At 37.7% G+C, this 26,827-nt stretch overlaps 1 protein-coding gene across 1 annotated transcript in view; it reads right to left on the bottom strand.

The window, feature by feature from the left end:
* LOC150088367 (methionine synthase-like) overlaps window positions 1-26,827 on the bottom strand; it is a 668,558-nt gene that overhangs the window by 304,381 nt on the left and 337,350 nt on the right. The window contains 1 exon segment of the mRNA XM_090370745.1: window positions 12,604-12,704. Within this exon segment, the coding sequence (XP_090226871.1) occupies window positions 12,604-12,704 (101 nt within the window).

Genomic DNA, 26,827 nt, shown 5'->3' with positions numbered 1-26,827 from the left:
CAGATGGCGATTTACGGGTGAGTCATGATTTAATCCGTTGTGGAACCTGTGGAATGTTTTCCAAGGTCGACCTGGTGACTAATCCTAGCTCACCTGGGGATTCTTTTCTTTGTGATCGATGTAAGGAGTGCACCGATCTTAAATTACAATTTGGTGCACTGAGGGAACAATTTGAGTCCCTGAAAAAACGAGTGCTTGCCCTCGAAAATAATGCATCTGGGAGCTCGTCAGGGACTCAAAACTCCAGCAATCTACCAAGTGATGCACACCCGATTCGAGCCTCAAAACAGAAAAACCAAGTGCAAACTACTCTGGTTAAAAAGGACATTGTATTATTAGGAGACTCCATTGTCAGGGAAACGGGGAATATTTTTTGTAATAAAGATAGGTGGAGGAGAACCAGGGTATGTCTGCCGGGAGCAACTATTGATGATGTCACCAACAGACTGTCAGATTTTAAAGGGGGTAAAGAAAATATTATTATTCATGTGGGGACAAACGATATTAAACGTACACGATCTGACGATTTGTTGGAAAAATACAGAACCATGCTGAGGAAATGTCGCGAGCTAGGCCATAATGTCTATGTGTCTGCAATTCTGCCCAGACACGATAGGAGGGATTATATGTTAAGAGCCTTGTGGATTAACTCAAGACTTGAAGGAATCTGCAAGGCTTTAGGGGGGAAATTTCTATCAGCATGGCCCACACTTGTAGGTAGAAGGAATTTGTTTTGTAGAGACGGGATACACTTAAACAAAGGTGGTGCAAAAGTTTTTGCCAGTATTATTGAGGATACCTTAAAGGTTCAGGGAAACTGCTAGTTAGGGGGGATGTGGGTAATACTGACACGCGTTTATCTGATAATATTGGTCAAAGTAACTCTTGCACATACCTCAAGAGTTCTTATCTGTTACCCCAACTGGACGTATTATCTAGATGTTCTGGGGGCACAAACGTTTCACGTGGGCGGGTAGCTAATGCCAGGGAAGAGAGCCTAAAAAACTTCAAGGGTTGTGTTAGGGTTGTTAAATATACAAGAACAGTAAATCTTAATTGTTTATACAGTAACGTTAGAAGTGTCGTCAATAAAATGAGCGAATTCGAACTGCTGGTTAAAACAAGTAACGCGGACATAATAGGGCTTACAGAGACGTGGTGCCACCCGGAAATTGGGGATGATGAGTTTCAGTACGGCTTGTATAATGTATTTAGGAAGGATAGGTTAGATAGAAGGGGTGGTGGGGTAATGCTTCTTATCAGAAGCAGCCTGAGTGCGACGATAGCTTTCCCGGATTCAGACGTTTCACATGCTAGTATAGAGTCTGTATGGTGTGAGATAGTTGGAAACAAAGGTATAATGCGAGTAGGAGTAATCTACAGACCAGGTGATTGTGAAGATTATGACAAAAGCCTCTACATGCAAATGGAATGGGCAAGTAAGCGTCAATGCCTTATTATGGGTGATTTCAATCTGCCTCTAACTGATTGGAGTAAATGGGAAGGAAACTCGACATGGGGAACAAAATTTTTAAATCAACTAGATGACTGTTATTTGTATCAACATGTCAGGGAAAGTACTAGAGAAAAGAATATCCTAGACCTCATCATCACACATGAATCAGATGACATAACAGGGCTGACAGTAGAGGAACCAGTAGCAGGAAGTGATCACGGAGTTCTACGGTGGATGATGACGAGAGAGGTAGCAGAAGTAAAAGGCAAAGGAATGGGTTTTAATTTCAGAAAAGGAAATTACGATGCCTTAAGGTACTACATGGCCTCTATTAACTGGGTACATATCGCGCAGAGAATGAATACGATTGAACTGTGGTACGCTTTTAAAACATTAATCACAGATGCCTTGAATGCGTATATACCATTAAAAAAATACTCCACGAGGAGGGTTCCAAGTTGGATGACTAGTGAAGTTGCCGCATTACTTGAGCAGAAAAAGGTGGCATGGAAAGGTTACAGAACAATAAAAAGTACTGAAGCCTATAACAGCTACAAGGTGATGTGTAATAGAGCCACAGAAAAGGTTCGACAGGCAAAGGCAGTTTATGAGAAATCACTAGCAAACAGAGCAAAGAGGGGGGATAAAGAATTCTTCACATATATAAATGCCAAGAAGAGCAGGACAAACCAGATCGGACCTTTATGTAAGGGAAAGGGGATAGTAATAAATACACCAGCTGCCGTTGCAGATGAACTCAACAGTTATTTTGCATCGATATTTACAAATGAAAAGCCTTTTGTGGCAAAGGGAAATTGTGGGAGCGAAGTTAAAAAATATGTAATTAATGATATTGAAATTTCGCAAGATTATTTAATGAAAAAACTTTCGAGCCTACAGACCAGTAAGGCTCCTGGAGTTGATGGAATATACCCTATAATCTTAAGAGAGGCGGCAAGCGAGTGCATTGAACCATTGAGGCTAATTATGCGAGCATCATTAGACTCTGGGGAGATTCCCTTGGATTGGAAAAGTGCAAATGTATCTCCCATACACAAGGGTGGCTCTAAAAGTGAAGTTGGAAATTATCGACCTGTCAGTCTGACTTCAGTAGTAGGGAAAATCATGGAGGCAATGATCAAGGGTGGAATTCAGGATCATTTGGATCGAATTGAAATTCTCAAGGATACTCAGCATGGTTTCGTAAAGGGAAAATCATGTTTAACAAATCTGGTTCGCTATTTCGAAAGGGTCACTCACGAGCTGGATTTAGGGAATAATTTCGACATTGTTTATTTAGATTTCAGCAAAGCTTTTGACTCAGTCCCACATGAGCGGTTGCTTTATAAGCTGGAACAGGTTGGAATCACTGGGAAAATCCTTAGATGGATAGAAGGATGGCTTCAGGGCAGGAGGCAGAGGGTTGTGATAAATGGCTATTCCTCAGATTGGGTTGATGTAAGAAGTGGGGTTCCCCAAGGATCAGTATTAGGACCACTGTTGTTTTTAATTTTCATAAACGACATTGATGAAGGGATAGAGGGCGTGATGTCTAAATTTGCAGATGATGTTAAAATTGGGAGAGTAGTTAATGATCACTGTCAAGCTGAGCTTCTTCAGAGAGACCTAGATAGACTTCAGGAATGGTCAGAAAAATGGCAGCTGTGCTTTAATCCAACAAAGTGTAAGGTATTACACCTGGGAAACAGTAATCCCAAAAAAACTTATTCACTTGGTGGAGTTCAACTAAAGCCAGTACTGGAGGAAAGGGACTTGGGTGTTACGATACGGTCAGACATGAAATTCTCTGAGCATTGTAAACAGGTTGCAAGGAAGGCCCATGGTGTCCTATCAATGATCTATCGAACTTTTGCAAGTAGAGATAGGGACGTGATAATCCCATTATATAAGGCTTATGTTAGACCACACTTGGAATACTGTGTTCAAGTATGGAGACCGCACCTGAAGAAAGACATCGAGCTTCTTGAAAGGGTGCAAAGAAGGGTAACTCGCCTGGTGAGATCGGCAAAAGGGCGTCCTTATGAAGAAAGACTTCGAATATGTGGGTTGCAGAGTTTGGAAACTAGACACCTTAGAGGAGATTTGATTGAGGTGTTTAAGGCTCTGAGAGGCATCAGTAAAATGAATGAGGACAAAATTTTCAAGATTATAAATGATGCTAGAACTAGGGGACATAAATTCAAGTTACGGGGGGAAATGTTTAGATTAGATTGCAGGAAGTTCTATTTTAGCCAGCGAGTTATAAATTACTGGAATAAGTTGCCTTCATGGGTGGTAGAGGCCGAGAGTTTGGGGAAATTCAAAGGTCATCTGGATAGTACTTTCGGGTAAGGGAAGCACATAGGATGATAGGTTTAATTTCCTTTTTATTTATTTTTTATTTTATTAATTATTATTATTTAGTTATTTATTTTTATTTTTTTGTTTTTATCATTGTTTTGTTCGGATTTATTTTTTTTTATTTTTTATTTTTTTTTTGGCTGGTGCAGCATAAGCCATAGGCTTTCTTGCACCATGCGGCCGTTACTAATACTAATACTAATACTAATATTTTTAATGGGGGATTTCAATGCAAGAGTAGGAACTGAACGAAATAGCAAAGTTATTGGAAGATTTAGAGAGCAAGAGAGGAACAACAACGGAGATAGACTATTCAATCTTTGGGAACAGTTTGACTTGAGAATAAACAACACATTTTTCCAACACAAGGATATCCATAAATATACTTGGTCACAGTAGACAAGACAAATTAGATCAGTTATAGATTACATTATTTCAAAACATTCAGGGGCATATGTATTGAAAGATGTCGGAGTTTATAAAGGAGCCAAATGTGGATCTGACCATTTTCTTGTTAAAATAACACTGAGGTGGAACTGGATTAAGAAAATATGCGCGGACAACCAACAATGCAGAAAAGGAGAAATGCTACAAGTGAATAAATTTAACATTGAACTACTTCAGGACGACAGCATTAGAAACAACTTCACCCAGAGATTGGATGCTGCAATTAACATAGAGATAAAAGGTAATACTGAAGAAATCAACGAATATTTAAAAAATATTGTAAAAAAAAATAGCTCATGAAATCCTAGACAAAAAGAAGAACCAAGGGCCAAAAAAGACCTGAATTACAGAGAAAATAAGAGCTGCTGTAGAGGAAAAGAAACTTGCATATCAGGAATGGCTGGATGAGAGGAATGATGCATATAGGAACATTTAGGTTGAAAAGAAGAAAATAGCCAATCGGTTGGTAGTAGAAGTGAAAAATGAAGAATGTGAAAGGAAATGTGCAACTATTAATAGCAAATTGGGCCTCAAGCGATCAGCGAAATCGTGGAAGGGCCTTAAAGATTTGAGAAAACAGAATAAACACAATGCTGGTTTGCAATTAATACCTTTGAAAGACTGGATGAAGTACTATGAAGGACTTTTAAAAGAAGACCGGGAAGAGTTCAAGATGGTGGAGGATTTCGGTGAAGAAGACTCGGGCTTAAAAGTTTCTGTTAGGGAAGTGGAACTCTTGCTAAAAGAGGGAAGGAACGGCAAATCACCTGGACCTAGAGGAGTTTATATGGAACTTCTGAAATATGGAGGAAGAGGAGTTGTTCTGATACAAAAACTGTTAAATGGTATACTGAGAGGAGAAGAAATATCGAAAGAAATGACAACAGGATATATTACACCAATTTAGAAGAAGAGCAATTGGAAAAGCTGTTCAAATTACAGAGAAATATGCATCCTGAACTTGCTGTTAAAGATTCTTGGAAAATAGATCAGGAACCACTTAGAAGCCTGAATCGAGGTGTCAGAAGAACAAAGTGGTTTTTCATACTGTTGTCATACTGTTGAGATATGGTCCTGTACAGACCATATCTCAACAGTATGACAGATCCTTGAAAAATGCCAATCGAAAGGAAAAGAAATCTTTATGATTTTCATTGACCTTGACAATGTTCCAAGAAAACTCTTATGGGAAGCACTGAAAGAGGCAAATATTGGTGGACGACTGATTAACATTATTAAGACGATTTACAGTAATAACAGATGCAGAATTAAAGTGGGATCAACTTTGTCACCTGAATTCCACACTTCAAAAGGCTTATTACAAGGCTGTTGCATGTCACCAACGCTTTTCAAAATTTATATCGACATCTGCCTACAATCCTGGTCAAAAAAATGCAATAAAATGGGATTGCCAATTAATAAGAACACCTATAATTCATAATTTACCTTTTGCAGATGATCAGGTGGTGATAGCACAAGACTTAGAAGATGTAGACTATGCATTTCGTCAATTTTTTGAGGAATATAAACAATGGGGTCTAAAAATCAATTTTAGCAAGACTGAAATGTTGTCTTCAGGATCAGGACACATTCTAAATATTGCAGGTCTTAAAATCAAACAAGTCGATAAATTCAAATATTTGCGATTGATCTCACAAAGTGATGGATAGATCAATAAGAGGACAGCAGAAAGGCTATCTGTATGTTAAATTCTGTTCTATGGAGCAGAAATATCCTAAATAAAACAAAGAAACTTATATTTCAAACGATTGTACAAAGTCTTCTGTTGTATGGAGTGGAAACCTGGATGTTGAATAGGCGATTAGAAAACAAATTTCTCTCTACAGAAATGAATTTTTGGAGACACTCAGAAGAACTTCTAGAAGAGACGGAAAATGGAATGAAGACATAAGAGAGAAAATGGAAGCGAAAAAAAATATTATTGACACTATCAAAGAAAAGCATTTGACATGGTATGGACATGTAAAATGGATGCAAGAAACCAGATATCCAAAGGCTATCCTGGAATGGATACCTCCTAGAAGGAGAAGAGGAAGACCTAGGAGGGCATGGATGGATGGAGTACGGGAGCACATGACAGCCCGAGGCTTAACTGACCAAGACCTTGAACCGCACTTTATGGTGGAAAAAAATTCCTACCAAAAAATAACTTGTAGGCTGAGGAAACCCACTGTAAATGGAAACACTCCTGTTGAAGAAGAAGAAGAAGAATTCTTCACTATTTGCTATTTCTTTGCAAAATTCTTCACAAGAATGAGCAAAATTGCCCTTAACTTGTAGTATTGCTTTCAGCATTTCTACAGTCAGTTGTGTTTTTTTCTGATGTCCACAACTACTTATTTACTACCAAAAAAACCCTTTCCATTGCATTGGTTCCCATCAAACATAATGCAAATCCAATTACGTTTTTCAAATGCCTGTATGGTATGACCCTTGTGTCAAAATGTTTAAATATTTGCACCCACCTCATATCTGTTGGCATTCTTTCATCATTCGATTCTTTTATTTTTGAATCATTAGTATATATTTTTAAATAGGATATCTCGTCAAAAAGGCCACAATTCAAGGCTCAGAAAATTTATTTACTACCGAAAAAACTCTTTCCGTTGTACCATTGGTTCCCACCAAACATAATGCAAATCCTAATCAAACTTATCGGGAGGAAAACTATATGTAAATTTCTTCATAATTCAAGGTTTAGGAAATTTATTTACTTTCAAAATTATTTACTACTGAAAAAACTGCTTCTGTTGCAAATTTCAGAAAATTTCGCTATGGAGAGAATTTCGTTTATAGAGAAGTATCACAAATTGCATTTTCTTATAATGAAATAAATGTTATAGGTGTTTTAATTATTTATTTATCATTAATACATATTACTGTTATTATAAATGAGTGTAACATATTTTTCATATAACGCTGAGTGATTAGCATGTCAACAATCGTCATTCCTTCTATTAAACCTATGGAAATTTTTATACCAGCAATTTTTTGTCTTTGATTTTAAATCAGAGAAAAAAAAATGCTGACTTTCACAAGAAAGTGTGTTATGCTTATTATGCAGTCAGAATTGATGCTTAATAAGCATAACACACTTTCTTGTGAAAGTCAGCATGTCACATCATAAGTATATCAAATTTTCTGACATTTGATATACTTATGATGTGACATGGATCCAGAGACATCACAAGAGATTGCTATTATGTGCAATAATACACAAGTGCAATAAAATTGCAATATAATATCCAAATCTGCTATCATTTAATCTCCTCATATAGAAGGTGTACTAATTCGAGCTAAACCTCAAAATCCCAACATTTTCAAAACTGACTCTGATTATTCCCCGAGTAACATTCCCAAATATTCCTGTATATGATTGACAGAACCATGAGGTCTTCTAGCAGCCTGTTTTCATTGCTGACAGTAGTTCCATATCAGACTGTACAATTACTCCACCACTAACAGTGTGGTCACCCAATTGTTATGTTATTCTGGGATTACTGCTGTTCATATGCAGTACCTAGCATTTATCAATCTCAAAACTCAATTGCCACTTCTCAGCCATCTGTCCAATTTTTCTACCTCTGTTTCAGACTTAGATTGCAAACTTAGACAATAAGCTTAATATTCCTTCATCAATATCATTAATAAATAATGAAAATAATAAGGACTGAACACTGAGGGATTCAGCTAATAATATTAGTCCAATAAGAGCAGTACCCATTAATAACCACCCTCTATCTTCTGCTCACTCAAATCATCTGTTTATTGATAGTAGCAATTTTCCAATAATGTCACACTGCTCCAATTTGTACAGCTGTTTTTCATGAAGAATAGTGCCAAAAGTGTTGTAATCTAGATATACATAATGTCAAAATTATTTTTTGCACTGTGTCACAGTTGCTAATCAGCTTGGTCACACAAGATTTCCCCTTAACAAATCCATGCCATGATTGCCATAACTTCATTCCTATCAAGATGGTCCTACATTGTTTCTTTAACCAGTGACTCCATTACTTTCCCTAGAACAAGTCAAGCTTACAGGTAAGTAACTTCTGTAATTACTCATGTCATCCTTTAATCCCCTTGTGAATAGGAGAGGCATTTGCATATCTATAATCTGTGGGCATATCTCTGAATCCAAGGATGCTTTCATAACTAAGGCCAATGGATTTCTGATCTCTTTTACTGCTTCTTTTAATATAATTGGGTAGATTCTGTCAGCCACAAGTGCCTCATGATCATCAGCATCAAACATAATCATGATAGTTCATATAGTTCATTTAGTGGACCAATATGGTTCCATACTCAGTAGGGATGAACTGGTCTTGCCCCTGTAACAATGTATTTCAGGCGCCTCCATAGCCAGGTAGGAAGGAGCAGCAGTGCGTAACACACACTTCTTGATTAGACCGGGGTTCGAGCCTGTCACCACCAAATACGGAGGATGCAGAAAGGTCAGGGAATGACCACCGCATATCCCGGAGCAATATGGCCTTAGTTGCTAATGCTCCTAAAAACCAAATAACAAACAACAATGTATTGAACTCGCATAAACATTGGGCATGAAACTACTCCAAAAAACAGTGTTTTGTGCAATAAATGAATATATATTTTCACGAACCATTCATAAGGAGGTAAAAAGTCTTAAATCATATGCCCTATATTCTTTCCGTCATTATAAATGAAATATGTTATCATATAAGGAATGAGTTAGGACTAAGATCATGCTCTCTTGAACTCTGTATGTGAAACCTCTCATCAAAGGATTTGAATTCAGACACCTCAGGATACTGATCCATAATCAGGCATTGTCAAACAAAAGTAAAATGTCTAATCTTGGATTCTATTAAACAAATTTTTTATGACTCTTTTAAGGTATGTATTATTGGTAGACCTACAGCAGCAGCATATATATGAAAAAAGAGGCCCTCTGGGTTGGGAATGAATGTCATCAAAAAGCTCTTTAATCTCTCCACCAACTAAAATGTGCAGAGGTAAAATAAAGGCAAAAATAAAAATGTATATCTACACATAAAAACTGCCTGAGTAAAAATAAGTAAAAACAGGAATAAGACAAAACAAGACAAGAGTAGCTTTTGATGTCCCATATCTTTATCATCCATAAAATCTAAATTATATTAAAATAGAGTGTCACCTTTGCAGTATTCATGTAACTGATTGCTACTTGCCAAAAGTCCTATACCTGCATCTGCTATCCTTCTGGGTAATGACTTTCTCAAAAATAAGGTTGATGAGAAAGCTAAATCGCTTTATATCACTACCACCCCACTTGGAGTGGGGTGGTAGTGATATAAAGTGATTCCAACCAATGGCAAGAACAATTTTGTACTGAGGGTGAAACGTAATTAATTAAGTAAATTTAGTAAAAGTAATTTATTATTAAGTAATTTAGTATTAAGTAAAAGAGTCATAAAAAAAAGCAGAAACACACTGGGTAGTTACTGGGTATGATTAATTAGGTCTTAGATATCACAATGTTGCAATGACAGCCTTTATAATTCCATTCTACAAATCAAGGCATTATTTGTGTTTAGTTGATGGAGATGAATCAGACTCTTTCTGAGGTGTATGGCATTCAGTTTTTGGTTTGCTCTCTTTTTTTTTTTTTGGGAAGGTGAGCTGAGCAGTATCTATATACAGGCAGTTCCTGCTTTATGAGTACTTTTTTTCAAATATCAAGTATCAACAGAATCAAAAATATGAACATTAATTGCAATAAATAAATGCTAAACATTCATAAATAGAGCATTTCAAACAGAGATAAGGAGGGAGGTCCAACTCTTAAAGAATTTTGGAAAGAATTCCATATTTTAGATGCAATCAAAATAATAAAACGAGTCTGAGAAAAAATTACAGAGAAGAACATGAAAGGTGTTTGGAATAAACTCTGTCATCAGTTTATTGATAATTTTGAAGGATTTAGAGAACCAGCAGAGATCGCACATAAAGAAACAGAAGCAGTCGTTAATATTGCTAACCAACTGCAGCTTGAGGTTTCTACAACTGATGTCACTGGTCTGCTTCTAGCACACAATGGAGAGCTCACAAATTAAGACATCCTTGAAATGGCAAAATGTGAAGGAGCTAAGGAAGGAGATATAACAGCTGAAACTCCTGTTCGTTCCTTCACTCTCAAGGGGCCTGACAAAACTTTTCAACACACAAAAAAGCAATTGAGTCACAAGATTCAAATTTCGAGTGCACTAGAAAAGTTACTACAGATTTTAAAAAAAGGCTTATGCATGCTATCATGAAATTTATAAAGAAAAGAGAAGACTGTCTTGGAAACAAGACAGTCTTCTTTTGAAGCATTTCCGAAGAAGATGACTCCTTGTGCTTCCAACAAACCGAGTGCCAAGCCAACAATGAGTGAAGAACCATCGAGTGTGCATTTAGTTGATGATGATGATGATGATGATGCAGAAGAATAAACATTCTTTAACATTTGTATGGCAAATAATTTCTTTATTATTATAATTTGCTTAATTTTAAAGGCTATGTTTTCATTTCTTTGGATAAATAAATCATTGTTTAAGCAAAAATTATTGTTTTGTTGACCTTTATTTAACATTACTATGGTCAAATTTGGTTGTTAGAATGTAACTCCTGTTTTTAACATTACGTCTATGGGAAATAAATTCCCGCTGTACAAGTTTTCGCTTTACGAGCGCACGCTAGGAACGAATTAACTCCTAAAGTCGGGAACTATCTGTATTCTTGGACATATAGCTCCAAAATTGGATCTTCCAGGTTGGGTGCATCATCTGTGTCCATACACATACCAAGAATTCTTTGTCACACCCTGGCTGTATGCTGTTAGCTATAACTGGAGGAAGAGGAGGAGTTGTTACAATTTTCAAGGGAGGTATTATGTGAATGGTCTGTGAGAGTGGGTAAGCCGCTGTCCGAATCTTTTGCATGCCATCAGCATACAAGCATTTGGATAAATCAGGTGGAATTAGTTTTCTTGACTCTTAATAGACCATCTTAGGTTCAATTTTGTATATTATTATTATTATTTTATTTTTTAATTCTTCTGCTGTTTACAAATTTTTCAATATGTAGGCTTGTTGTTACCTTTGCATTTTGGACAACTCATTTTGTTAGCTGAAATGAGTTGCCCCAACTGAAATCACTTTGATTGTGATCAGTCTTTACCTGAAACTGGAGCAAACTGTAACTCCTCTACATGCCATTTGAGAAAAATGCTCCTACATTCCAAATCCCTTAACATCCCAAGGGTCTGGGAATGTGGCAAATAGATTTCACACTCCTATTGATGAGATTAAGTTAAGAGTATCAATGTAAGAAGATTGCTACTGGATAGTAAAAGACTGTCTTTTTTAAATCAAAATTATGCTTAGCCCATATCATGTTTTGCTCTTTAAGTTCTTGAGTGATTGCTTCATCTTTTAACAGATGACTTTTAACAGATCCCAGCTGGAGATAGCACCCTTAAAAGTATTAAGGATGCATTGGGAGATAGTATGGAAGTTATTATAACTTTTCTGTAATTTCTGGAATTACAGAAAAGTTGGAGAGTTTTAACAGAAAAGTTGAAGTATGAATCACAAGTTTCTCAGAGTACTTGTGATTCATACTTCCCACTGAGATTGCCAGACTGCCATTGCTTAACCATCTTAAGGGATCCTGCAGCACCTCCCTGGTATTTCTGGAAAAGAAAGGATGACAGTTTACTCATTGGTCAATTGCTCAAAGGGATGGGTAGGAATGTATCATATGGTCAGTAGTGAGCTTCACAGAACTGTAACTTTATAGAATTGTAAGTACCAGTATGGATGGTACCCATCCATACTGGTGATTAATAACGGTTCAAGCAATGGAAATGTCCCTACATTCATTTTACTCTTTTAACTTTTTTTAATTTGGGTTTCCAACTTTGCTGCATGAAGGCAGGAGAGTATTGATCAAATGAGCTAAAGGATATGCAGTACATTGTAAGCAAAAGAAAGCAGTATGGTGCTAGCAGATTTCAGTATCTTGCAAGTGAAAGGATAGTAACACTGCAAATGAGAGGATGCAGTAATGTTACAAGCAAAAAAAAGCAATACTAATTTGCAATATTTATAGCTGTAGGGATGCACTAGAAAGGGTTCAAGCACAACTGCTTGACACTGGGACCACAGATGGGCTTATAGAAATTTTTGTTACATAAATGATAAATGTTACTTTAGGTACATTATACAGAAGATTATACAACAGTATAATCTGCTCCCAATCCCTTTTTTTTACACTGAGAAAATACAGTATATAACTTTTTTTTAAGAACCTACCTGAAGTTATTACATTCCAACACCACACCTACTATATTCTTTCCTATATCATGAACATCCCCCTTAACTGTTGCCAACACTATGGTTCCTGAATAATGATTCTGTAATTCAAAAAATCAACATGGTATAAACAGTACTATGATATTATGGGGCAAATAGATCAAAATGTGCATAATAAATGAATACAAAATAATACAAAATATTTGAAAGAAGACCATATATTTGACCAATATATTTGAAAGAAGAACAAGGTTCATTCAAAAAGTTCCTATATCATAATAAATCGCCATATGAAAGTGAGGGCACATGAAACATGCCACATCATCTTCAGCATGCTTGTGTGGAAATACTATGTAAGATCTTGTCAGATTCTTTTGGCAGACAGCTAACAGTTGAGTTATATTCTATTTTTAAACCAAAGGTGAAGTGTCACACTATAGTTTTCATGAATGTTAATGTAAAATGTTAGCAAATGCACAGCATAACAATGTAAAAGCATATGTGCCGGGGCGCCTCCATAGCCAGGAGCAGCAGTGCGTAGCACACGCTTCTTGATTAGACCGGGGTTCGAGCCCGTGGCCACTAAATACGGAGGATGCGGAAAGGTCAGGGAATGACCACCGCATATCCCCGGAGCAATATGGCCTTAGTTGCTAATGCTCCTAAAAACCAAATAACAAACAAACAAACAAACATATGTGCTGATGAAAAGGGACTCCATTTGGCATACTTCTACCTGTTAGAGCAAGTATATGATGAGGATTTGACAAACGGAAGGAGCAAAGATGCAGTGAATTTTTCTAAGCTTGATTTATCTTTTCATGTGGGAATTCCTGAAACATATATGGGCTTGTGGTAATGAGCTTTTTGAATACATGTGGGCTTGCATTGATGAGTTTTTCAAATGTGTATGTGCTATAGGTAATGAGTTTCCAATAGTGGTATGCTCTGTGGAGTGAGGTTTTTTTGTGGAATATTTGAAAGTCATTTCTTTCTTTCTTTTTTATTAACAATTTGCATACACATGCTTTTAAATATTAATTTGTTCTTATTTTGACTTCCAGGAGCGGGAGCAATAGCACACACTATTTGAGTAGGCCGGAGTTCAAGCCCCAGACTGCTAAATACGGCTGATCTGCCAATCCCACACTGGATCAGTATAGCAGATTATGGCCCATTCCCTCAACACAACTTGTTGAGGAGGCCTCCATCCTTCAGGATTGACAATGGCTGTAGATTTATTTATTTATTGCCCAAGAGTAAAATTAATTTAAAAAATAAAATTTAAAAAAGTGAAAAAAAATAAAAAAACATGGTGTTACATTTTTTGTGGTGCAGTAATATCCTCTACATCTATTTACATATCAGTTAAATCAATTTCTAGAAAATAATTCTAGAGTATTTATTCAGTTTCTGCCCTGTAAGGTCAAATCAGACAACTAAGAGGTGTGGACTTTCTTTCAATTTCAAAGCTATTTTCTTACTGCCCCTATTATAAATTGTCTACAATTACTTGAAAATACCAATAAGATATGGTATAAGCTTATTGCATGTACACATGATTGTGTGTATATTTCCTTTTCCTATCAACCAATCTGGGTAAGATGAAAAATTGGATTTTTTAAGCCATAGCATTCATTGACTAAGATTCCTTATGTGTGGAAAGAATTTGAATATCATTTGGGTACTGCTAGAGTTACCTACAAAGCAAATGTACATCGATTTTGGTATTAAAAGCACTAGCTTAAAGTTGTTTAGGTAAGATGGCCGAGCTACTGCATGTGTGCCACTTGTAGCAATGCAGCCATTATATGAAGTGCAAGCCAAAAGTTTCCAAATTGGCTGCATGGAGTGCTGACCACATGTAGTACAACAGAGTGCCATTAGATACCATTGAACTAATTCGTTGTGAGTTAGTGCGGCAAATTCTGCACCCAACATTGTGCTTTTTGTGCAATTGGTGTTTATGTACGTCTCTTCAGAGTGTACCTTGTGATTTCTGTAGCTGCGTAAGATGGTGGGCATTAAGGAACAGTAAATTTGCATCAAATTTTGTAATAAATGTGGGAAAACAGCTTTGGAGATGAAATGCCTTACATACTGATGCACATAAAGAAGGTTGGCTGCTAGAGGACCAGTTTAGATAGCTGTGTGATTTTTGTTCTGTGTTTATTTATCTAAAACAGTGATATTCTGGAACCTACCAACCTGTTAATACATGACAGCAGTTGTCCAAAGTCTGGAGAAGCTAGTGAGATAATAATGGAATCAAGGCTCCTGAATTAAGTATATTTAATTTTAAATTTTAGTATAACTTTCGTACACACAGCAATATTCATCAAATCACTTCTCTTAAAACCTACTATCAGACAAAGACAAACAAATGCTGACTGTAGGTCTGCATGATTGCCTAAAGGCTCTTACTCATCTATCTTGACTATTGTGCTACTAACTGCTTTTCTCACTGCTTCCTCTAGCCCTACATCCTATTTTCATGCCTTGGGAGACATGGCAATCGCTAAAATTAACTAATTTGGCCCAGAAGAAAGCTAAAAACTTTTCTTTCTTACCTTAATTTAACTTTCCACAAGATTCTCTGATCTACCATGCCCTTATCCTATGGCTGCACGTGATATACCATTGTTCTTGTCTTGTGGAGCTCTACAGGACTGTCTGGATTCCAACCTGATTGACAAAAGCTCCAATAATATGGAATCCTCCAGAACTGCTAACCATGTCAGTCTCTGACATTGATACAACCAATATTTCTGATCAGCAATTGGCTGTAGCTCTCATTAGATTGAGATAGGACTCGCCACAAGCTGAGCCTGACCACACTGAGGTCTCTCGACTGGCCCCAGCATGCAAAAAGAGGATACAGAAACCGGCTAAACCCAAAGATGACTCGGTGCGAAACAATGACAACAATGGAGACATAATAAAGGATAGAGGGACATAATAAAGGATAGAGGATGATACTGTCCAGCCAGACATCGCCCAACTTCTACAAGGCCCTGTTACCGACCAGGTTCTTTCCCTTTGTCTAGAGATAGAGACCATAACGGCTAAACAAACAAATCAAATCACCTTGGATGTATGAAGCAACATACTACAGGTGTGACCCAAGAGGGAGGACATCCTCCTCAACCTACGTGTCGATTATGAATGTACCAAAGCGAAGTTAGAATTACTTCAAGATGGACAGGGAAATCAAATGCCACAGTGCCCTTTAGTCCTATGCTGATGCACTGAGGAAACCTACCTCTGTGGAAAACCACCAAGAAGAAGAAAACACTCATATATGCACCATTTGGTCCTCATAGAACCTTAAGATGAGTCCAATATTGCATCTAGTGAAGCAGTGAAAACAACTGTTATCCAGAACCTGGCTACAGAACTTAAGGCAACTAGAATAAAGACCCTTTGGAAAATGAGGAATCCACGAAGGAAGAGGTCCAAACCATCTTAGACAATGCCACCATCAGAATGCCTGGACTCACTGCAGAGACCCATGGAAGAAAGGCCCCTCCATCTCGATCTTTGATGTGGATCACAAGCTCCTGCCAACTCAACTAACATCTTTAATTTTTTTCATTTAACACATGACTGTATACATTCTCAATATACATATTAATAAATTTATATACAAGATTTATATTTGTAAAATAAATATTACAGCTCTGATTCATACTATCTAATACAAGATTTATATACAAAATTTATATACATACTCTTATATATTCTGTAGCCCTTGTGTGCATATGCATGTGCTGGTATGAAGGGTGGCTCCTAGACATAAGCCCATCTCCACCTATTACTCCTGTGATAGCTCAGAACCTCTGCAAAACAGGCCTGAAAAAAAGTGTTGTCAGACCATTTCGCCACCAGGGACCAACCAACAACTGGATTAACCATTCTGTGTGTGTGTGTGTGTGTGTGTGTGCTATAATGCACAAATCCCGCACCCAAAGGATGAAGTGCTATACCGCTGGTGCCAGCAATCCCGCCCCCAAGGCTGCCCAGACGTGGAGGCCAGTGAAAAAAAAAAACAACAATGACAGAGGAAGTTTCCAAGAAATCTGCAAGAAGCACTGAACAAACTGAATGGAGACCAAGATATAAAACCAAAATATAAGTCAAAACACTGTTGCAACTGGGTTGTTGATCACCCCCCCCACAGGCCTGGCAGTACCTGAAAAATCAAGACAGGGTTTTCATTGGATGGAACAGTCATCATTTCTGAAAGCACATCACAATCCCTAAATGCTTCTGCTGCTGGTTTGAACACACCACCCATACCTGCACGCAGGCAGAGAGTCAACTTGTGGCCACTGCACTCAGCAGGGACAAGATTACAATACCTGCCCAAATAAATCCCAAAACCCAACCTGTGCCAACTGTAAGACAGTCAAAATGGATCCTATTTCAATATATTATATAATCAATACATTTCATATTGATTTCAATAAATTTCATTAAATAATCAGCATACCTGTAATTGTCCTTAAAAATGTTTGCTACTAAGAAATTTTCTCTTGTCTCCCATCATTACATGATCCCAGCAACCTTGGTACCGCTTTTCTACCATGGAAATATCTTGATGAAACTTGATGCTCCCCTTGTTCATCATTCACATCTCTCAGATTTTTGGGGAAAAATTCGAGATAGGAATGAAGAAAACGAATTTTAAATGACATTCGACAGCCCATGTTTTTGTAGCACTTGAGCTAATTGGACACTGACATTTCATAATTTTCTTCTTTCCTATTACCCAAAAAACCATGTGCTACCTTAAATGATCACCAAGCTGCCAATCCAACCTCCTTTAACTGGGTTTCATACACACCGTCTTTCAGGAGTTTCCTAATTTGAGGTCCTAAGAAAATTCCTTCCTTAAGTTTGGCATATGTTAAATTAAGAAACACATTTTTCAAGTATGCAAATCCGTTACCTTCTTTATCTGGTCCCTTCACGAAATTTTTCATCAATCCAAGTTTGAAGTGCAGGGGTGGAAGAAGAACTTTGTTTGATTGCACTAAAGGAATATATTTTACATTACATTGTCCTGGTATGAACTCACCCCACTTGTCCCAATGTTTCACAACAATGTTCTTCTCTTGCATGGTTGTCCCACAAACACCTTACGATCACTGCATATGTTCCAACCATAATTCTTTCATTCAGTTGGACTTGCTTTAAGTCCAACTGAAAGGAAAACGGGAACTGATGGAAATTCGTTGCCATTATGAAGCAAAACTGCTTTTAAACTTAATTTTGAGACATCTATGAATAAACATCATTCATCTGACTTATTATTATTATTATTATTATTATTAGCCAAATGGTGCAAGGAAGCCTGAGGCTTATGCTGCACCAGCCAAAAAAAATTCCTGAGTTACCCAGAGAGAGAGAGAGAGAGAATCAGAAGTAGAAAGGAATCATCAACAGAGACTAGAATGATGATATCCAGCTCAGGACCCTGGGTGTGCTAAGCCCATACTCAATAGATGTGAGCCCCCCGGGGTTATGCACGACACCTAGTTCTTTCAGAAGTCCAATAAATTCTTTGTAAAATCACATACTGTCGTCCGTAGCAAAATATTTCAAAAACTTTTCCTATTGCAAGGTTGGCAGGCTGCACCATCCTATTCTTGAGGGGCTGTTCATGTTTGGAGGATAGATTTACAACCATGAGAACATGTCACGATTAGTTAATACTTGGAAAACATTGGCACACGCTACAAAAATCCTCACCAAAAATGCTGTGTGCCCTCTTCCAACTGTAACTTGTTGCATCGGAATGTTAACCTAAGAACCATAGGTAGAAGTCTGATTATGTTTATCACAAGAAAACTGAAGCCAGAATCGATTGCTAAAATTAAGGGAATTAGCTTTTCTGTTAAAATAAATCAATATGTAATACAGTACTGGCTAGATTACGCAAAATGGCATATTTTGGCGAAACTTAAATACCGCTACATTTAATAACTGTAATGTGATATGAAACTATCATGGTGATTTTCGAAATCTATGCATAAAAATTGGTTAAAAACAGCATTAAATTCTTGGAGGTAAAAATTGTATTGGTTAGTGTTGTGGCAGCCTAAACCATGCAATAGTAGAATACTAAAGTTTATTCAAATAGTAGCTGCAGGCAGAAGTGAAAGTGATTCTTGCACTGCTTCTATTGTAATGAGCAGTAGCCTAGAAAGAAAGTTGCTGAGGATTTCAAGAGCTGCTGGGAGTCATCATGGAACAAGTAAGTACATAGACTGTGTTAGGGTAACTAAGAGTAAAAACAAGTGCATGTATGCTTGCATGCACACTAATGCTAGAAGTATAGTAAATAAAATTGATGAATTTGAAGTGATAATCAAAGCATCAAAGGCAGATACCGTTGGGATATAAGAGACATGGTGTCACACAGATACAAGTAGTGCAGAATTGGAATTTGGGGGGTGCAGTGTGTACAGAAAGGACAGCCAGAGTAGGAAGAGAGTAGGGATTATGCTGTTAGTTAAGAAACACATAAAATCTAAGGAAATGCATCCAGTTGACACGGGTGGACAGTGCAATGTGGAATCTGTTTGGTGTGACATAAACACTGCGAAAAGGAAAATGAGAGTAGGAGTATGTTATAAGTCAAATGACGCTGATGAGTACAATGAACAGTTGTGCAGAGAAATAGAATGGGCCAGTAAATCCTTGATTTCAACTTTCCAAATATTTAAATAAAGATTTTAACTTTCCAGATATTAACCGGAACTTGCGGTTTGGTCACTCGCATGCTAGCAATTACTCCCTCTGGTTTTTACAAACGTAACATTATAAATAAATACACATACTTGACAGGAGATAAGAAAGTCATATAACGTAATTCGGAGATAATATTCAATACTGAAATACACATATATAGTGTTATAATTGCATTGGGATATAAGTTTTGGGTTATATTTTGTATTGAAATTTTATTTCAAATTGAATAGAAATCATGATTCAGACCAGAGCAGCAAAGCAAAAGGCTAAACTAATGAGAGTGCTGTGGCTTAGGAGGTGTTGACTGAGGGGGAGGGAGGTTGTCCTCTGAATCACAGCCTTTTGAAATGCGTGTTTGATGTTTGTGGAGCAATCAGGAATGGGACATGATATTGCCAAGGGGAATGTCTTTGTGTGTGCACACGATGTCAGGAGTGTGAGGAAATTAGGTGCTCACTCAACTTTGTTATGGGCCTATATGTGAGATAGTAGGACAGGATGGATGCCCTCGAAGGATTTAAATTAAGGGGCCAATCAAGCTCTCAGCTGCCCACATCAATGCCAGAGCTTGCATTTGAACATCACACAACACAACGCCAACCTCCAAGGCAGAATGCGCTGGTCCCAAAGGAACTAGTTGTTGTCGGTGACTCTACTGTCAGAGAAACGGGAACATATGTTGCAAAAAGGATAGGTGGATGTGTCTACCAGGACCAGGTATGTCTGGTAAGGGCAAAGGTTAATGACGTTGTAGAGCAGACATCATCTTTTAAGGGCACAAAAGGTGATATTGTTGTACACATCGCCACTAATGATATTAAGAGTAGGAGACCGGCAGAATTACTTAACAAGTACAGGTCAATGTTGAAAAAAAAGCCGTGAGTTAGGGTTGAATTTGAAAGTGTTCGCAATTCTGCCAGACACAATAGGAGGGAGTATATAATGAGAGCTTTGTTGATCAATTCGGCCCTGGAGAGATTGTGCAAGGCTCAAGGGGTAGAATTTTTCTCAGCCTGCTCTGTGCTTGTTAACAGGAGAGATTGCTTCTACAGGGATGGGATACACTTAAATAGAAAGGATGCAAGAATATTTGCTGATGCTATCGGGGCCAAGTTAGGTGGGTCGGAAAACTGCTAGCTTGGGGTTTGGTTTGGTTTGGATTTTATTGGCGCATTAGCAACTAAGGCTATAATGCGCCAAGACCAGCTAGCATGGGGGGGGGGTACACGGAATAATAGATTAACAGTAGCCACTGGCAGAGGTAAAAGTGATTCTTGCACTGCTTCTATTGAAATGAGCAGCAGCCTGGAAAACAAGGTGCAGGAGATTCCAGAGACTGCTGGGAGTCATTGCAGAACAAGCAAATATATGGGCTGTGTCAAGGTGGCTAAGAATAGAAACAGGTGCATGTATAATTGCATGTACACCAATGTTAGGAGTTTGGTAAATAAATTTGATGAATTAGAGGTGTTGGTCAAAACTTCAAAGGCAGATATTGTTGGGATAAAAGAGATGTGGTGTCACACAGATATAAGGAATGCAGAACTGGAATTTTTTTTTTTTTTTTTTTTTTTTTTAGTTGTTGGCGCATCGGCTTCTGTGGCCATATTGCACCTCTCAAGGTTTTTGTATTTTGTACTCTGATCCAAGCCCGAGGAGGGATTCGAACCCGCGACCTTTCGGTTGCCAGGCAGGCACTTTACCCACCCGGCTAGCCTGGTCGGCAAATGGAATTTGGGAAGTACAATATGTAGAGGAAGGATAGACAGGATCGGAAGGGAGGAGGGGTTAAGCTATTGGTTAAGAAACACAAAATTCAAGGAAGTACAGCCAGTCGACATGGCTGGACAGTGCAGTGTCGAGTCAGTTTGGTGTGACATAAGCACTCACTGGGAAAGCAAAATCAAGAGTAGGAGTGTTTTATAGGCCTAATGACTCTGATGAGTATAATAAACAACTGTACAGTGGGCCAGTAAATCTGAATGTCTTATAATAGGGGATAAACCCCAGGGGCTCACATCTGGTGAGTATGGGCTTGGCACACACACAGGGTCCTGAGTTGGATATCATCATTCTTCTCTTTCATGGCGATTCCCTTTTATGTCTCTCTCTCTCTCTCTCTCTCTCTCTCTCTCTCTCTCTCTCTCTCCCCCCTCTCCTCCTGGTACAGCATAAGCCTCAGGCTTCCTTGTACTTTATGTTTAATAATAATAATAATCTTAATTTTGAAGATATTGACGGAAATTTGGGGGTTGGTCACATGCACACTAGCAAGGCTTTTGTGGATTTATTGGATGATTGTTTTCTTCATCAGCATGTTCAGAGGCAACTAGAGGGAGTAATATTCTTGATCTGATTACTAGTAGTGATTCTTCATGCATTAAGAATCTGCAGATAAAGGAACAACTAGGTGACAGTGATCACAGCATGCGGAAATGGGATTTACTCAAAGAGGCAACTGCCAACAGGAGTAAAGGGAAGAGTTTTTGCTTTCATAAAGGTGACTACAGTGGTCTGAGACAGTATTTAAATTCTATAGAGTGGGATCAACTGATGATGTGAAAAACAGTGAATTATAAATGGGAAGCCTTCAAGGAATTAATCATGGAAGCTACTAGGCTTTTCATACCAACTAAGAAATATTGTTCAAGATTTAGCCCTAAATCGATGTCCGATGAACTAATTAGACATGTGGCAGAGAAGAAAAATGCATGGGATACATATAAATTAACAGGCGACACGGAAGCCTATGATAGAGGATTTTAGGCAGGAAAGGCAGATTACAAGAAATCTTTGGCAAAGGATGCAAAGAAAAACAGCAAAGTGTTCTTTTCTTATGTAAACTCTAGAAGGAAGGGGATGAATCAGATTGATCCACTTGTTATCGATGGTTCAACTGTTGATGATCCTGCTGAGGTAGCTAACAACCTAAATGAATATTTTGCATCTACATTCACACATGAGGAGTTATTCAGGGAGGGGAATGCCAGAGGTGTATTCAACTCTGGCAATAAGCTAGATAATCTTGTAATAACTGAGAGTAAAGTGGAGGAGAAATTGTTGAAGTTAAACATAAGAAAGGCACCTGGGGTGGATAGAATGTATCCAGTTATATTAAAGGAGGCGGCAAAGGAAGTAAGCAAACCCTTAGCCATAATTATGAGAACTTTGCTGGACTCAGGGGAGGTACCCATGGACTGGAGATGTGCAAATGTGACCCCAATCCATAAAGGAGGATGAAAGGGGGAAACAGGTAATTACAGACCTGTTAGTTTAACTTCTCTTTCAGGGAAATTAATTGAAGCACTGGTTAAAGCAGCACTGTAGGATCATCTAGACAAGACTTCGGTTATAGCTCGGACACAGCATGGGTTTGTTAGGGGGAAGTCTCGTGTGACTAATTTGATTGGATATATGATGTAGTCACAAAGGAACTGGATGCAAAGAATAATTTTGATATCATATACAGATAGCCCTTGTTTTGCGCTGGTCTGATTTGTGCAATTCGCAATAGCGCCAATCACTAACCACGTGAATTTTATTTTTATTTATTTATTTTTGCAATTTATTTTTTTTGCAGATTTGTTTTATAAATTTTTTAAAAATTGAAAGTTTACAATTGTCAGACAACATTTATCGGCATCATGCTGTGCTATCACTCTCATTGTTTGTCTATTTGTCTGTCTGTTTGTCTCACTGAGAGTGAGAGTGTGCTATCACTCTCACTGATTGTCCTCTCACTGTTCACGTGAGAGGACAATCTGAGGCAATCAACAATTAGCACATCCGTATCAGATTCCCTCCCTCAAAGTACTACTCGTGGATGTGGGTAGTAAAGGTCCATGCTGTGAACATTCAGTTGGTTGTGGTTTATGCAATTTACACATTTTGAAAATTTATTACGCTAGCAATTTTTATTAATTGTGCTATTAATAAATTAAATAAAAATAATAGTGATATCCGTGTGCAGTTTTTGTAATCATGTTATAAAGTTTTTAATTTAATAAAATAAAGAAATGCCATGTCTGGTAAAAGAAGTTCATTGAATCCTAGTGCAATATTCGGAGGATGGAATCTGGTGAAAGCTGCCCTAAAGTGTGTGTAGGGCTACGAATATGTCTTCATCGACTATTACTACAACTATGAAGAATGCTAATAAAATAAAACATTCGATGCAATGTTGTAGGTAAAATATTTGGTGGCTGGAACCTAACCTTTTGATTTCCGATTGACTCCATTATATAAAGTGTTCCATTTGCCCCGAGTTCACTTGTGCCTGTCCCCCCCAAGAACCTAACTCCGACGTAAATCGAGGACTACCTGTATTTGTATCTTAGAAAAGCTTTTGATACTGTTCCACATGGAAGACTGCTACAAAAATTGGAGCAGTGTGGCATTGGAGGCAAACTGCTGCTATTAGTAAAGGGATAGTTGAGTGGGAGAAGACAGAGAGTGGTAATCAATGAACACTGCTCTTCGTGGACTAATGTTATTAGTGGAGTCCCCCAGGGTTCGGTGTTGGGTACATCATTTTCTATATTTATTAATGATATATCAGGCCAAGTTTTCAGATGATACGAGGGTCAGCAGGGTCGTTAATGACACTAATGATAGTATGCTGCTGCAACAGGATCTAGAAAAGTTGAGCAGGTGGGCTGAGAGGTGGCAACTGAAGTTTAACATTGACAGATGTAAAGTACTACATATGGGAAACAGTAACCCCAGAGTTATCAACTTTTCACTCTCTACCACTGACAGTGGTAGAGAGTGAAAAGGATCTGGGGGTAATTGTGCAAGCAGATATGAAGTGTTTTGAGTAGTGCAGACAGTCTGCAAGAGTAGCTCATGGTGTCTTGTCGACAATATACAGGAATATTTCTAGCAGGTATAAGGAGGTGATTATCCCCTTGTATAAGTCAATGGTCACGACACGCCTTGGGTACTGTATATAGATCTGGAGGCTTCATTTTAAGAAGGATGAGCTGTTGGAACGAGTACAGAGAATGGCAACAAGATTAGTGAATGGAACAAGGAGTTGCCCTTACGAAGAAAGGCTTAAGTTTTGCAAATTACAGTGTCTGGAGACTAGGCACATGCGAGATGATCTGATTGAAGTGAATAAAGCCTTGAATGGTTTGAGCATGCTCAGTGCTGATGCGATTCTTCCTCTTGTTCAGAATAATCGCCTGAGAGGGCATAAATTCAAATTGAGGAAAGACTGTTGTAGGATAGATGTGCAGAAGTTTGCCTTTAGCCAGAGGGTGGTTGATTGCTGGAACAAACTTCCATATGTCATTGTAGAAGTTGATAGCTTAACTAGATTCAAGGCAGAGAACTAGACAAACATTTGGAGCAAGTGGATGGGTGAAATGAGAAGGGTGTGTGTTTTTTTTTTTGGCTAATGCTATATAAGCTTGCTTTCTTGCATCATGTGCCTTTGCTAATGTAACTATGATCAAGGGTAAAGGGAAGGGTTTTGATTTTGTAAAGGTGACTACAGAGTTCTCAGACAGTTTTTAAATTCTATAGAGTGGGATCAACTGATGATGTTACCAATGATGAATTCTAAATGGGAAGCCTTCAGGGACTTAATCTTGGAGGCTACTAGGCTTTTCATACAACTAAGAAATACCAATCAAGGTTCAGGCCTAAATGGATGTCAGATGAATTAATGAGGCTCGTTGCAGAGAAGAAAAATGTATGGGATGCATATAAATTACCAGGCGACACAGAAGCCTACGACAGTTATAAGTTAGTCTGCAATCAAATCACAAAGGAGATTAGCCAGGCGAAGGCAGATTACAAGAAATCTTTGGCAAAGGACACAAAGAAAAACAGCAAATAGTTCTTTACTTATGTAAACTCTAGATGAATCAGATTCATCCACTTAACAAAGATGGTTCAACTATTGATTATCCTGCTCAAGTAGCTGATAAACTGAATGAGTATTTTGCATCTACAATCACACATGAGAAGTTATTCAAGGAGGGGAATGCCAGAATTTTATTAAACTCTAACAGGGAGCTAAGTGATTTTGTGATAACTGAGAGCAAAGTGGAGGAGAAATTGTTGAAGTTAAACATAAAAAAGGCAACTGGGGCAGATGGAAACTATCCAGTTATAATGAAGGAGACAGCAAGGGAAGTAAGCAAACCCTTAGCCATAATTATGAGAGCTCTGGGGGACTCTGAGAATTAATCCTTAGAGTTCCCTAGGACAGGAGATGTGCAAATGTATCCCCAATTCACAAAGGGGAATTAAAGGGTGACACAAATAATTATAGACCTGTTAGTTTAACTTTTATTCTGGGGAAAATAATGGAATTACTGGTTAAAGAGGTGATACAGGAATAGTTCAGGCCCAGCATGGGTTTGTTAAGGGAAAGTCATGTCTGACCAATTTGATTGGATACTACGATTTGATCACAAAGGAACTGGATGCTAAAAATAATTTTGATATCATATACAGGAATACCTAGCATAGCACGGTTAATTCATGTCAAAAAAATGCCGTGCTATGAGAAACCGCACTGATCGAGGTAATATTAGTATGTATTTTAATGTAATGCGTTCTGACAATTTGATTATATGGGTCGAGTTGCAAAAATATATAGATGTTTGTTTACTATAAATTGATGCACACGAAGTTCTTGCAAAAAAAGAAACTAAAATGATAAAAATGAAAAATACTAGTAAGTACAGTACAAATGATTTTTATTGCAGTACATACCAAAAGAATATAAGTGAAGTATGTACTGTATTTTTATTTTGAAAAATAACTGATCAATTTAGTTTGCACAGTTTTTTCTTCTTTTTATCTGCAAACATCTCTTTATAATAACATTGAATGTCATTTTGCAACGCCTGCCTTACTTTCATACCTCGTTCGATGTTTGGATCTGCTGTCATTATTAATCAATGTTGACAATTCATCAACTGTGAATTCTTTCATGGATGTAACATTTCTTCTTCTTCATATAAGCGTTGCTGCTCCATTTCCACAAGTGTTTCATCAGCGAGGTCATCGTAATGAGAGTCAATGCATTGACGCACACTATCATAATCCAAGGTTTCAAATCCAAAATGATCTTTCCCAAACTGCACAATGTTTTCAGAAACTGTTTTGATTTGAAAGTCAAAACTAGTACAATTAACATTGGCGCAATTCGGTAAAAGATTTTTCCAAACAGCTCTCATGTTGTTCGCAGTTACCTCAAGCCATGATTCACGTATGTTTTCAATGGCATTTCGGATATTGTAACGTTTCCAAAATTCACATAAAGATATGGCATTTTCTCCCATTGTTACATTAATAGCTTGTCCAAAGGTACGTCTCAAATAAAATGCCTTAAATGTGGCAATGCCACTCTGATCCATTGGTTGTAACAAAGAAGTTATATTCGGTGGCAGAAAAATAACATTAACATTTCTGTTCAGGTCCGTAAGATAAGTAGGATGACCTGGCGCAT

The sequence above is a fragment of the Mastigoproctus giganteus genome, chromosome 3, assembly GCF_048544385.1.
Source record: "Mastigoproctus giganteus isolate SK-2022 chromosome 3, ASM4854438v1, whole genome shotgun sequence".
NCBI classification, from domain to species: domain Eukaryota; kingdom Metazoa; phylum Arthropoda; class Arachnida; order Uropygi; family Thelyphonidae; genus Mastigoproctus; species Mastigoproctus giganteus.
Note: the sequence above shows the minus strand (reverse complement) of the source record. Positions and strands in the feature narration are given on the sequence as shown.